Here is a 14,396-nt window from a genome sequence, read left to right on the forward strand (position 1 = left end):
TGAGCGCAATAAGCAATAGTAATGGAAAAAACCAATTGCACAAGACATAAGCGAAGGGAAATCAAATTGTTATAGTGAAGTAACTTCGTGTCGTTTGTGCTCAACAAATTTTAATACTTACAAATTTCGTGTATCCTACTTTTTGTGCCAAATGTTAACAAAACTGTCTGTTTGCCAATTTCTCCCGAGAATGACCGACCGAAAGTGGTTTTCGTTTCTACTACGCACCAATTATCATCTAAACGTCAACAGCTAAACGTCAACTGAAAGTGGCGTGATATTTCATTATTTGTGTCAGTGTATGTGTTTGTCTCACTGAACGAACATTGACATCTGGGGCCCCTTTTCGACTACATTCCAATACAATTGCATTCCGCTATTTTAAGCGGTATTATTCTAGAAATTATTTGTCCAATGGCAAGAAATGAAAATCACAACAAATGAAAACAGCTCCAAATCATGAATAAATATCTCAATTTAGTAGAAATCCATTTGGGATCATCATAAATCCTTCTTATGTGAATGAAATCGAATTGGAAGCTGTCACCTTCTTAGTGAGCAACACAGACTCACCTCTACACACAAACAGCATTCGATCACGCCACACTCCATCGACGAACACAGCACTTGTGTCGGTCATTCAAAGGAGAAACACACAACAACACGTACTCATTTCAATTGGCAAACGAAAAAAATACCCAAAGTAAGTGCTTGAAACATCTCTTTGCAATCTCAAAGTCAGTATTTTTGCAGAAAAAAAGAGAAATCTTCAATGAAATATTCATTGAATAGATTTTCATTAGAAAGTGTTTTATTCTCACATTCAATGTCAGACAATTTCATTTTGGTTGGAAATACTCGATTGGCTGAAATCCTTCACTATTTGCCATTTATCACCAGTTGTTCTGGTTTCTTCGATAATGTTCTACGAAAGTACAACACAGCAACCATTTTGCTTGACATTTCGGTAGACATTGTCGTACAGTGAGACGATAGTTGTTGTTTTCCATTCTCAATTTTAGTTTTTTTTTATATATTTCCAATGCACATTTAGTTCTTCCAATAAAATGAACTTCAGAACTGCCAAATCTCACTTCTCTATCACATTTTCTTTGATTGTTCGACAGATTGGCATTGGCTATGGATATGGATCCAGGCGAAGGTACTTCGGATGGTCGTGTGAAACGTAAACCAAACAGTTCTGAAGTGGAAATCAAACAAGAGCCAGACATCAAGGAGGAACCATCGGAAGGCAATGAATTTGGTTTGGTAGCACGATCGAATGAAAGATTGGAAGCAGATGCAGAGACTGCGACATCGCACATCGAATCAGTGGACGAGTCTGAATCGGATTCTGATCGCCACTTTCATTTGGATGGTGTGAAAGAGGAGGTGAAGTGTGAAGAAGAGAAGCCAGAAAAAGGGAAAGGCTTTTCAGCGCATTCAGGATCGTATGGAAATGAGCCAAATGCTCATGGTGATCAAGGTGGTGAACCAAACTTCACTTGCAAGGGACTAAATTCGGGCGCAAAGGGAAAGAGACAGGATGGATCGAGAAAGCAAAACAAACGGAATATTCCGAGGAATGAGGCGCCAAAGAAACGAACGGAGCACCAGTGTCACGTGTGTGGTTATGTTGCATCGCAGAAAGGGAATCTCACCAGACACATTCGCATTCACACAGGCGACAAGCCTCACAAATGCGAAGATTGTTCGAAAAGTTTTGCATGCAAAAGCAACATGATTCAACACAAGAAAACCCACAGCGGAGAAAAGCAATTCGAATGCCCCGTTTGTTCCAAATCATTTGCACGGAAATACAATTTGAATGTTCACTTGCGAACTCACTCTGATGATCTTCCCCTTTCTTGTCTGAAATGTGGGCAACGATTCGCTCAAGAAGAGGCCAAACAATCGCATGAAAAGCGCTGCGATCAACGTCGATTCGAATGTTATCTCTGCGAATTCAAAAATTTCCACAAAGTCAATCTGAAGAGCCACATGCACGCAAAACACACCGGCGAACATCAATTTCAATGTAAAATATGCGGGAAGAAATTCATCCAAAAGGGCCATCTCAATCAACATTTAGCCACCCATCGCGATCAATTCCCATTCAGATGTTTCAAGTGTCGCCGGGGATTCACAATGGAAGAGGATAAAACAGCTCATGAAAAGATCTGCGGCCATCGTCAGCATCAGTGTTACATTTGCAAAGTTTTCAAGATACATACAACCAATCTACGAAATCACATGCGAGCGCATCACACGCGCAAATAGCCGTTCCATTGCAAATCGTGCAAGGCGCGTTTTGTACAGAAAATCAACGCCATTATTCATATGAAAAGGCGTCATCGTTCAACGAAATAAGGAGGCATTACAGTATTCTACGGTCCAGTAGTATCATTTGAATCAAAACTATTCCATGAAGACGACAACAAACACCGAACTTCTAGCTTCATTTCGGTATAAATTCCAACATTGATCAAAATATCCAGAAGTACAACGATTTTAATCGAAAATAAATTAATTTCATCGTTTGTAGGAAGAAAAACATGAGATTGAATAAAATTTCGAATTTAAAATAATCGACACCCTGCTATCTTCATGTCAGTGAGGAATTACCTTCAGAGCAACGGGCAAATAAAATGAAACTCTCCAAATATTCCAATCAATGTGGTGTTTTATTTGAGAAATGATTCTTCATTAGTATCCAATTAGTGTGATGAAACTCAAAAGCTATCGAATCGTTATTCTGAAAGAATCTTCTACATTTTGATATTCGCCTGGATCCATATCCATAACCAATGCCAACCTGTCGAATAATTGAAAAATTTGAAGAAGAAATAAAATCTGATAAGTGATTTGTTATTTGTTATTTGTTATTTGGAACATGTTTACTGAAGACGAAAATTGCAAGGGAAAGTCAAATGTAAAAGCAAAGAAAAGTAGAACAACGTCAATGTCATGACTGAATGGCACAAACACGTACAATGTGTGTGTTGCAGAGATACATTCGTTGAAACATCCATTTTTTTAAATTAAAACTCTTTGCCTTAAAATTAATGACAGTGCTGTTGAGAACATTTTAATACTTACAAATATCGTGTGTCCGACTTTTCGTTCAAAATGTGAATGAAAATGTCTGCTTGCTAATTTCTCTTACAATTGACCGACCGAAAGAGGTTTTAGTTCCCAGTGCGCATCAATTGACACTGAAGTCAACTAAATGTGGCGTGATATTTCGTTGTGTGCATGTGTACGTTGCAATGAATGTGGTCTATCCCATTTCATTTCATTGCTGTCATCATTTGACTTTCCAACAATTATGTGCAAACATGAATTCCAGTCGGAATGACAATTGAACATTTGGAACGAAGCGAATAAAATCGAATTGGAAGCTGTCACTTTCATATAGTAAGCCACACAGTCTCACTTATACACACAAACTGCGTTCGATCACGTCACACTCAATCGACGTACGCAGCACTTTGTGTCGATCATTCAAAGGAAAACGACATCACGTACTCATTTCAATTGGCGAACGAAAAAACCCAAAGTAAGTGCTCAAAATATTTGTTTGCAATTTTAAACTCAGGATTTTCCGATAAAAAAAGAAGATTCTTCATTGAATCAATTTCAATTAAAAAGAGTTTTAGTGTCACATTCAATGTAAGCAGACAATTTCATTGTTTCCGATGCGATTGTGTCATTCAATTTTCGTACAAAGTCCGAAGTTCCTTCTTCGTAAACATTTTCATTTTGGTTGGAAATATTCGATTAGCTTTACTCACTATTTGCTATTTATCACCAGTTGTTGTGGTTTCTTTGATGATTTTCTACGAAAGAACAACACAACGATTATTTTCCTTGACATTTCCGCTGGCACTGTCATACAGTGAGACGGAAGCTGTGGGTTTTTCAGTCTCAATTTAAGTTTTTTTTTAGGTTTAGTACCTCAGGCGAAGGTACATCGGATGGTCGTGTAAGGCGCAAAACAAACAATATCGAAATGGAAATCAAACAAGAGCCCGGCATCAAAGAAGAACCTTTGGATGGCAGTGAACTTGGTTTGGTGACACGATCGAATGAAAGATTTGCAGCAGATGCAGAGACTGCGACATCTAACATCGAATTGGTGGAAGAGTCTGAATGGGATTCTGATCTCGACTTTGACTTGAATGCTGTGAAAAAGGAAGTGAAGTGTGAAGAAGGAAAAGGAAAAAATTCTTCAGCGGAATCGGGGTCAGAAGAAGAAGAACCAGCTAGGCATGACGATCCAGATGTTGAACCAGCGGTCCAATCAAACGCCATTCGCAAGCGAAAAAATTCGGACAGTAAAGCCAAGAAACACGATAGATCAAGAAAGCAAAACAATCGAAAGATTCCAAGGAATAAGGCAGCAAGCAAACGAACGGAGCACAAATGTCGTGTTTGTGGTTATGTTACACCGGAAAAAGGGAATCTCACCAGACACATTCGCATTCACACAGGCGAGAAGCCTCACAAATGCGAATATTGTTCGAAAAGTTTCGCATGCAAAAGCAACATGATTCGGCACAAGAAGATCCACAGCGGAGAAAAGCGATTTGAATGCTCCGTTTGTACCAAATCATTCTCATGGAAACATCATTTGAATGGTCACTTGCGAACTCATGCCGAAGATCTTCCCCTTTCTTGTTTGAAATGTGGTCAACGATTTGCTGAAGAAGAGGTCAAGCAATCGCATGAAAATTTATGCAAATATCGTCGATATGAATGTTATCTCTGTGAATACAAATGTTCTGCCAAAACTCAACTGAAACACCACATGCAAGCAAAACACACCGGCGACCATCGATACGAATGTGAAATATGCGGTAAGAAATTCATTCAAAAGGCTAATCTCAATCAATATACATTTGGCCGTCCATCGTGATCAATTCCCATTCAAATGCAACAAGTGTCGCCGAGAATTCGCAAGACAAGAGTGCCAAGTCTTTTGTTCAAAAACGCAATGCCGAAAAGCACATGAGGCGTATTCACCATTCTAAAATATAATAAAGCGAACACTTGAATTCAATTCCATTATTCATTACTTTTGAAGACAAAATAGCTTTCAGATTTGAAGCAACTTTTTTTTACTTCGCTGATTCAATAAAGAATCCAAATTAAGTTCATTGCGTGTTTTGCTTTGATAAATTCATCCTAATCGAGTCTATTCCAGCTCTTCCAATGTGAGTAATAGAACGAAAGTAGTTCAGTTTCTTGCTTGATTCGTTTATTGATTCGAAAACCTATTTCAATTAACTACGACGAAACCACTGCAAACAAATCCATGGGAAATGTGTCCGCTTTGATTTTGCTCATAGAGAATGTTGAGTACTGCTACTGCGACGAAGATACTAATACGTTACCTCGATCCCTTGCTATAAATTAATCGAATTGAACCCGCAAAGTGTTGAAATTTCCATCGGAATAGGCGATTCGATAGTTTTTGAATTTCATAATGTGTCCTAAATGTACACTCTTGGACAAAATTGAGAGGACAACCTCGAAAAAAATTTACCAATGATTATTTCATGAACGTAATTAGTTTTTATTATTCAAACATTTGTTCTATTTATTGCAAAATAATGTGAACTAAGAGAATCTAGACGAATTTCGGTGAATAGTTTTGAATTTCGAGATTTTTTCTCAAAAATGTTAACCGATGTCAATTTAGCATGGTCCCTTATTCTGGACACTTCAATTGTGTTCAATGATGGTTTCAAGTTCAAATATTCATTCAATTTACAATTTTTACTTGATGAAAAAAATTCTATTTTCTTCTTCTATAAAAACATTTGTATTCGCTGAGATATTCAGCAAATCGTTGGCCACATTGCAAACAAGAATAAGGAAGATCATCAGCATGAGTTCGAAAATGACGATTCAAAACATCTCCTCGTGCAAATGACTTGGAACAAATGGGACATTCAAATGGTTTTTCTCCGCTGTGGATTATCTTGTGCCGAATCAAGTCGCATTTTTGTGTAAAAGCTTTCGTACATTCAACGCATTTGTATGGCCTATCGCCTATATGAATACGAATGTGATTGGTGAGAATACTTCTTTGCGATGCAACAAAACCACTCCCATTTGTTCGCCACCTTATTCCTTCGAATACTTCGTTTGTTTTGTTTTCTCGACCAATCGCGTCTCTTTCTTTTTACGCTTGAATTGAGTCTTTTGCGACTGGTGTTTGATTTCACCATTGGCTCATCATTTTGATTGCCATGAGCATTTGGCTTATTTCCATTCGAATCCGAATTTGCTGAAGAATTTTTTCCTTTTTGAGGCTTCTCTTCTTCACACTTCACTTCCTCTTTTACACCATTCAATCCAAAATCGAGAACAAAATCCGATTCAGACTCTTCAATCAATTCGAATTCCATCAGAATCAAGTATTGCTTGGATATTAGAGAAGAGCCTCAGATGAAGAACCGCACCAAATTAACGAGAAAAGTACTATTGGGTCAATTCGAAAGTTTCCGCCGTTTTTTTTGTCTAAAAATACATTTATTGCAAAATAAATTGAAAATGTACATTAACCAATGTATTCGCCATCGTTAGCTATGACTTCCCGCCATCTTTCTGGCAGCTTGTGGATTCCTCGCTTGAAGAAGTCCTCGTCTTTTGAGGTTATGTAGTCATCAACCCATTTTCGCACTTCTTCCTCATTTTGAAAGCGTACTTCAGACAGGGCAATCTGCATTGATCGAAATAGATAGTAGTCGCAAGGAGCAAGGTCTGGAGAGTACGCGGGCTGATCAAGCCGATCCCAACCGAGCTGCTCTACCTCATTTTTAACGATTGTTGCACGATGTGGCTTAGCGTTGTCATCGTGGAACAAAACATTGTGGTGTTTTCGAGCTATTAATGGCCGTTTTTCATCCAATGCATGAGCCAAATCATTCAATTAGCGTCGATAGCGTTCCTTATTAATCGTTTCATCTGGTTTTAGCAGCTCATAATACACGACTCCTTTCATATCCCACCAGATGTACAGCATAACCTTATCGCAATGAATATCTCGTTTTGACTGGGATGGCGCCGGTTGGCCGGGATCAACATACGCTACTTTAAGCTTGGGGTTTTCGTAATGAACCCACTTTTCATCGCCGGTAACAATCCGATACAAAAAACTGTTTCTTTTGTGCTCTGCAAGATGTTTTGTGCATATTGCGATTCGTGCTTGAAGTTGCTCTTCAGAAAATTGATGTGGAACCCATTTTCCCAGCTTCCGAATCTTTTTCATGGCGTGCAAATGTCTGAAAATGGTTGTTTGGCCGACGTTTAACTGCAATGCAAGTTCTTTTTGCGTTTGGGTTGGGTCTTCATCCAATAATGATTGCAAATCGACATCTTCAATCGCTTCTGGCCGACCTGAACGTTCTTTGTCTTTCAAGTCAAAATCACCACTTTTGAATCGATGAAACCATTCTCTGCAGCTTCGTTCCGATGGAGCTTGCTCGCCATAAGTATCTGACAGCATTCGATGAGCTTCAGCGGCAGTTTTCTTCGAATCAAATAAGAAAAGAAGGGCCCCTCGAAAAAACACCTTATCTCGATCCATTTTCAATCGATTCAAAAACAATGACGCAGAACGAAAAATGAATCTTTCTGCTCTGAGTTAGATTGCTAAATGTCACATCTACAAAATGCAATTGGATTCACTTGTCAAGCTACGCTCAGTTACAAGTGGCGACATTTAAATGTCAGCGGCGGAAACTTTCGAATTGACCCAATATTTCAGTTACTCTAGAGTATATTTTACATTGACATGAAGATGGATTGTGTCCAATGATAGTTTCAAATTCAAAGTTTCATTCAATTTAATATTTTTTTCGCTTAAGAACAAAAAATTTGGAGATTCTATTGATTTTCAATTCATTGTGTTTTGGAATTTTTCAACTTAGTTAGAATCGAGTGCAAATGATTTGGAACAAACAAAACATTCGAATTGCTTTTCTCCGCTGTGGATTTTCTTGTGCAGATTTAAAACGTCTTTTCGTGCAAAACTTTTGGAACATTCATCGCATTTGTATGGCCTCTCGCCTGTGTGAGTACGAATGTGTGTGGTAAGATTCCATTTATGTGATGTAACATAACCACACACATGACATTTGTGCTCCGTTCGTTTCTTCGCCACCTTATTTCTCGGTATCTTTCGTTTGTTTTGTTTTCTCGATCCATCACGTTTCTTTCCTTCACCACTCAACTTGAGTTGCTCGCGCTTGACGTTTGATTGGACCATTGGTGCATTATTTGGATCATCACGAGCATTTGGTTTACTTTGATCTGAACCTGATTTCGCTGATGAATCTTTTCCTTTGTCTGGCTCCTCTTCTTCACACTTCATTTCCCCTTTCACATCATCTGAATTAAAGTCGAGAACAAACCCGATCCCATCCAGACTCTTCCACCAATTCGATGTTGGATATCACAGTAGCTGCATCCGCCGCAAATCTTTTATTCGATCGTGTCACCAAACCAAGTTTATTGGCATCCGATGGTTCCTCTTTGATATCGGGCTCTTGTTTGTTCTCCACTTCAGAACTGTTTGCTTTACGCTTACACGACCATCTGATGTACCTTCGCCTGGATCTATATCCATAACATTTGAAGCAGAAATGAAAGAAGATTTATTATTTAGGGCATGATTACTGAAGAATACAATTGCAAGGGAAAGTCAAATGTCAAAGCAAAGAAAAGTAGAACAACGTCAATGTTATGACTTAATCGCGCAAACACCTACAATGCAAAATCTAGCAATGTATTTTTTTCACAATTCATTTTTTATAAAAATTCTCTGCCTTGAAATTAATGGCATTGATGTTGAAAACATTTTGATACTTACGAATATCGTGTAAATAAAAAAAAATGTGAATGAAAATGTCTGCTTACTAAATTCTCTTACAATTGACCGACCGAAAGAGGTTTTCGTTTCTAGTGCGCATCAATTGACACCGAAGGTTGACGTCAACTAAATGTGGCGTGATATTTCGTTGTGTGCATGTGTACGTTGCAATGAATGTGGTCTATCCCATTTCATTCCATTGTTGTCATCATTTGACGTTTCCAACATTTATGTATAATTCATTTGTTTCTTGTGAAAAATAATAATCAAAACAATGAAAACACCTCCAAATCATAAATAGTTTGCTCAATTGACTAGAAATCTCTTTGGAATGGTTAAACAAAGCAGAATGACGAACTCTGTTTCGGAATGTAAACTTGAATTCCAGTCGGAATGACAGTTGAACATTTGGAACGACGCGAATTAAATCGAATTGGAAGCTGTCACCTAAGCAACACAGACTCACCTCAACACAAAAACAGCGTTCAATCACGCCATACTCAGTCGACGAATACAGCACTTTGTGTCGTTCATTCAAAATAGAAACACACCACATCACGTACTCATTTCAATTGGCGAACGAAAAAAACCAAAGTAAGTGCCCAAAATATCTGTTTGCAATCTCAAAGTCAGTATTTTTGCAGGAAAAAATGAGAAATCTTCAATGAAATATTCATTGAATTAATTTTCATTAGAAAGTGTTCTATATTCACATTCAATGTAGTCAGGAAATTTCATTGTTTCCGATGCGAGTGTGTCATTCGATTTTTATAGCAAATCCAAAGTTCTTTCTTTGTAAACATTTTCATTTTGGTTATAAATACTCGATTGGCTAAAATCCTTCACTATTTGCTATTTATCACCAGTTGTTGTGGTTTATTTGATGATGTTCTACGAAAGAACAGCAAAGCGACCATTTTGCTTGACATTTCAAAAACCATGGCCCATTATGAACTCAGGCCGGCCTAAACTATCGCCTGGCACTTATTTGGCTGATGTGCCAGATTAAAAACAAGACCGCAGAAAAAAAGTTAATTACTTATTGAGATGTAACTATTAAGTTTTAGGGGCGTTCATGTATAACATTTGCCTGAATAAATAAATAAATAAATAAATAAATTTCGACAAACATGGTCATACAGTGAGACTATTGCTGTGTGTTTTTCAGTTTCAATTTTAGTTTTTTTTATATTTTTAATGCACATTTAATTCTTCCTAACAAAAGAACTTCTGAACTGTCAAATCTCATTTCTACTTCATATTTTCGATTGATTGACAGATTGGCATTGGCTATGGATATGGATCCAGGCGAAGGTACATCGGATGGTCGTGTAATGCGTAAAGCAAACAGTTTTGAAGTAGAAATCAAACAAGAGCCAGACATCAAAGAGGAACCATCGGATGGCGGTGCATTCGGTTTGGTGATACGTTTGAATGATGGACTAGAAGCAGATAAAATGACATCAAACGTTGAATTGACGGACGAGTCCGAAACGAATTTTGATCTCGACATTGATTTGAATGATGTGAAAGGGGAAGTGAAGTGTGAAGAAGGGAAGCCAGCAAAAGAAAAGGATTCTTCAGCGGATTTGGGCTCGAATGGAAATGAATCAAATGCCCGTCACAGTCAAGGTAATGAGCCGATGGTCGAACCAAACGTCAGTCATAAAATAATCAATTCGACAGGTGAAGGAAAGAGACACAATGGATCAAGAAAACAGAACAAACAGAAGATTCCGAGGAATAAGGCGGCGAAGAAACGAACGGAGCAAAAGTGTCATGTTTGCGGTTATGTTACATCGCATAAAGGGAATTTTGCCACACACATTCGCATTCACACAGGCGAGAAGCCTCATAAATGCAATGATTGTTCGAAAAGTTTCGCACAAAAAATCGACTTGATTCGCCACAAGAAAATCCACAGCGGAGAAAAGCAATTCGAATGTTCCGTTTGTTCCAAGTCATTTGCACGAAAATGCAGCTTAAATGTTCACTTGCGAACTCACACTAATGATCTTCCGCATTCTTGTTTGAAATGTGGTCAACGATTTGCTGAAAAAGAGGTCAAACAATGGCATGAATATCGATGCAAACAACGTCGATACGAATGTTATCTCTGCGACTACTATTGTTTTGCCAAACACTGTTTGAAAGACCAAATGCAAGCAAAACACACCGGCGAATATCGATTCAAATGTGAAATATGTGGGAAGAAATTCATCTACAGAAATCATTTCAGTCAACATTTGGCTACCCATCGCGATCAATTCCCATTCGGATGCAGCAAGTGTCGCCGAGGATTCGCAATAGAAGATGACAAGATTGCACATGAAAATGTCTGCCGGCATCGTCAGTATCAATGTTACATTTGCAAAGATTTCAAGATACAAAGGACCAATCTTCAAAATCACATGCGTGTTCATCACACGGGTGAAAAGCCGTTCCATTGCAGGTGGTGTGCCAAGTGTTTCAGTCGAAAGGACGAAGCCGAATCGCACATGAAACGTATTCATCATTCCAAAAAATGATGCTGCTGGCAATGCCCCACAATTGTTTCATTCCATTTTCAATTTTATAGATGATTTTTACTCATTAGAATTTCAAAAAGTCGATAACTTTGTTCTTTCATTAGCACTCTTGCAACACAATTGAAACTAATCTGTTCGAATGATAATTTGCTTAACCACATTGAATTGTTCACCAACTATTTTCTTTGCTGATTCAATAAAGATTCAAAATGAAATTCATTGTGCATTTGCTCTGGCAGTTGCCATCCAATCGATCCTATTCCAGTTCTTCAGATGCAAGTATAACAAGAGATGCTCTACTCCAAAACACTGACAACAAAGTAATTTTTAAAAATCAAATGAATTTTTTCATGAAAAGAGATAATCTAAGAGCAGCCGTGGGACCTGGGAAACGCATATCCGTTTATTAAATCCAAGGGAAGAATTTACATCACCGCTTGATACACCAAAATACCGCGTGTATAGTGAACGGGCTTAGTCCAATGGGCTATCTTTGAAAGATGTAGATTATTCCGATCGTCAATTGCCTACTTCATAGGCTTGGGCTAATTGAACATCGAATCAATTCGATTGAGCTTTTCGACCGTTAGCTGGGAACGAATTCAATTTGAAAATCAAAGTAAATATCAACTTCCTCATAGTTTCCTTCAGAATATCAATTCGGTAGGCTTTGTATTGGGTAAGAATCAAGTATTGCTTGGATATTAGAGAAGAGCCTCAGATGAAGAACCACACCAAATTAACGAGAAAAGTACTATTTTAGTTGCTCTAGAGTAAATTTTACATTGACATGAAGATGGATTGTGTCCAATTATAGTTTCAAATTCAAACTTTTATTCAATTTAATAATTTTTTCGCTTAACAACAATAAATTTAAAGAATCAACTCCGAAATCAAGGGAGTCTGTTGTTTTCCATGTGGAATACTGTTGATTCGAATGAAATTAGATGGCCGTGACAAATGGTGAAGTCTCCTTATTTCGCTGATAGATGACGCCTTTTCATGTGGTCGTTGGCGTTGCCTTTGTGTGAAAAACACGCTTTGCACCACTTACACTGGAACGGCTTCTCCCCCGTGTGATTCACTCGCATGTGATATCGTAGATTGGTTATTTTCGACTTGAAAACATTGCAAATGTGACATTGATACTGACGACGGCCACAGATCTTCTCATGTGCTGTTTTATCCTCTTCCATTGCGAATCCTCGGCGACACTTGATGCACCGAAATGGGAATTGATCGCAATGGGTGGCCAAATGTTGATTGAGATGACCTTTGTGGATGATTTTCTTTCCGCATATTTCACATTGAAATTGAAGTTCACCGGTGTGTTTTGCTTGCATGTGGCGTTTCAGGTGGCTTTTGGCAAAACATTTGAATTTGCAAGCATAACATTCGAATCGACATTGTATGCAGCGATTTTCATGCGATTGTTTGGCCTTATCTTCGAAAAATCGTTGGCCACATTTCAGACCAGAATGTGGAAGCTCATCAATGTGAGTTCGCAAGTGACGAGTTAAATTGTTTTTTTGGACAAATGATTTCAAACAAACAGAGCATTCGAATTGCTTTTCTCCGCTGTGGATTTTCTTGTGGCGAATCAAGTCGATTTTTTGTGCGAAACTTTTCGAACAATCATTGCATTTGTGAGGCTTCTCGCCTGTGTGAATGCGAATGTGTCTGGTGAGATTCCCTTTTAGCGATGTAACATAACCGCAAACATGACACTTGTGTACCGTTCGTTTCTTCGCCGCCTTATTCATCGGAATCTTACGTTTGTTTTCCTTTCTCGATCCATAGCGTTTCTTTGCTTTACTGTCCGAATTAAGTCTCTTGCGGCTGACATTTGATTTGACCACTGGTTCAACATCTGGATCGTCATGAGCATTTGGTTCATGTCCATTCGAGCCCAAATCCACCGAAGAATCTTTTCCTTTTTCTGAGATCTCTTCTTCACACTTCACTACCTCTTTCACATTATTCAAATCAAATTCGAGATCGAAATCCGATTCAGACTCTCCCATCAATTCAATGTTCGATGTTGCTGCATCTGCTTCAATTCTTTCATTCAAACGTGTCACCAAACCAAATTCACTGCCACCCAACGGTTCTTCCTTGATGTCTGGCTCTTGTTTGATCTCCACTTCAGAACTGTTTGCTTTACGCATTACACGACCATCCGAAGTACCTTCGCCTGGATCCATTTCCATAACCAATGCCAATCTGTCAAACAACCGAACAAAATATGATAAAGAAGTGAGATTTGACAGTTCGAAAGGTTTTTCCATTGGGAACATTTTTGCTGTTTTTTTTTCATTACTTTTACATGGGTGAAATGGTCAAAGGGGGTACGGAAAAATGACATTAAAATTTCGAGAAAATTGTTATATTCTTTCCCATGGGCAACTTTTGCAAAAGAACAAAGAGTCAACCAATCTGATACGGTGCAGATTAACGCAAAACAAAGCACGAACAGCGTCAATGGCACATGTCGCGTTACACAAATTAAAACATTGAACAGATATGCCCGATTCGTTTTGGATTCATGGAATTGATGTTAAAAACTTTTGAATACTTACAAATATCGTGTGTCCAACTGTTCGTGCAAAACGTGAATAAAAATGTCCGCTTATTTCACCTACAAATGACTAACAAAAATTGGTTTTTGTTTCTAATGCACACGAATCAATACTGGAGCTGAACGTCAACTTAGTATGGCCTGATATTTGGTTGTGTGTATGTGTGCGTTACAATGAACATGTTTGACATGTGGTTTTTCATTATTTCATTCCAATAGAATTCCATTGCACATTTTAAAGTTGGCAACATTCATGTGGAATTCAATCCAGACGCATTCACCGCCAGAAAAATAATTAAACAAATGAAAGCAGCACCAAATCAAGTAATTTTCTTTAAACCATAAAGTGAATTTAGTGTAAATATAGCTGTGCCAAATTCGTATCTTAATAACCATCCTAATAATTTTG

General features: G+C 38.1%; 3 protein-coding genes across 3 annotated transcripts; 2 read left to right on the plus strand and 1 right to left on the minus strand.

Annotated features, from left to right (window-relative positions):
- Positions 1 to 631: 631 nt before the first annotated feature.
- Positions 632 to 2,671, plus strand: LOC129574317 (zinc finger protein OZF-like). The gene is made up of 2 exons (XM_055456148.1): positions 632 to 703; positions 1,128 to 2,671. The coding sequence occupies exon 2, from the start codon at positions 1,141 to 1,143 to the stop codon at positions 2,278 to 2,280; it is 1,140 nt and encodes a 379-aa protein (XP_055312123.1). The 5' UTR covers positions 632 to 703; positions 1,128 to 1,140; the 3' UTR covers positions 2,281 to 2,671.
- Positions 2,672 to 4,012: 1,341 nt separating this feature from the next.
- Positions 4,013 to 11,032, plus strand: LOC129574447 (zinc finger protein 675-like). Its single transcript, XM_055456498.1, has 3 exons — positions 4,013 to 4,719; positions 10,161 to 10,830; positions 10,943 to 11,032. The coding sequence occupies exons 1-3, from the start codon at positions 4,013 to 4,015 to the stop codon at positions 11,030 to 11,032; spliced, it is 1,467 nt and encodes a 488-aa protein (XP_055312473.1).
- Positions 11,033 to 12,281: 1,249 nt separating this feature from the next.
- Positions 12,282 to 13,613, minus strand: LOC129574448 (zinc finger protein OZF-like). The gene has a single exon (XM_055456500.1). It carries the CDS (start codon positions 13,611 to 13,613, stop codon positions 12,384 to 12,386), a length of 1,230 nt encoding a protein of 409 aa, XP_055312475.1. The 3' UTR covers positions 12,282 to 12,383.
- Between the last annotated feature and the right edge of the window lie 783 nt (positions 13,614 to 14,396).

Source organism: Sitodiplosis mosellana, unplaced genomic scaffold (genome assembly GCF_009176505.1).
Source record: "Sitodiplosis mosellana isolate CC-2019 unplaced genomic scaffold, AAFC_SMos_1.0 Smas_scaffold_6162, whole genome shotgun sequence".
In the NCBI taxonomy this organism is placed as follows: Eukaryota; Metazoa; Arthropoda; class Insecta; order Diptera; family Cecidomyiidae; genus Sitodiplosis; species Sitodiplosis mosellana.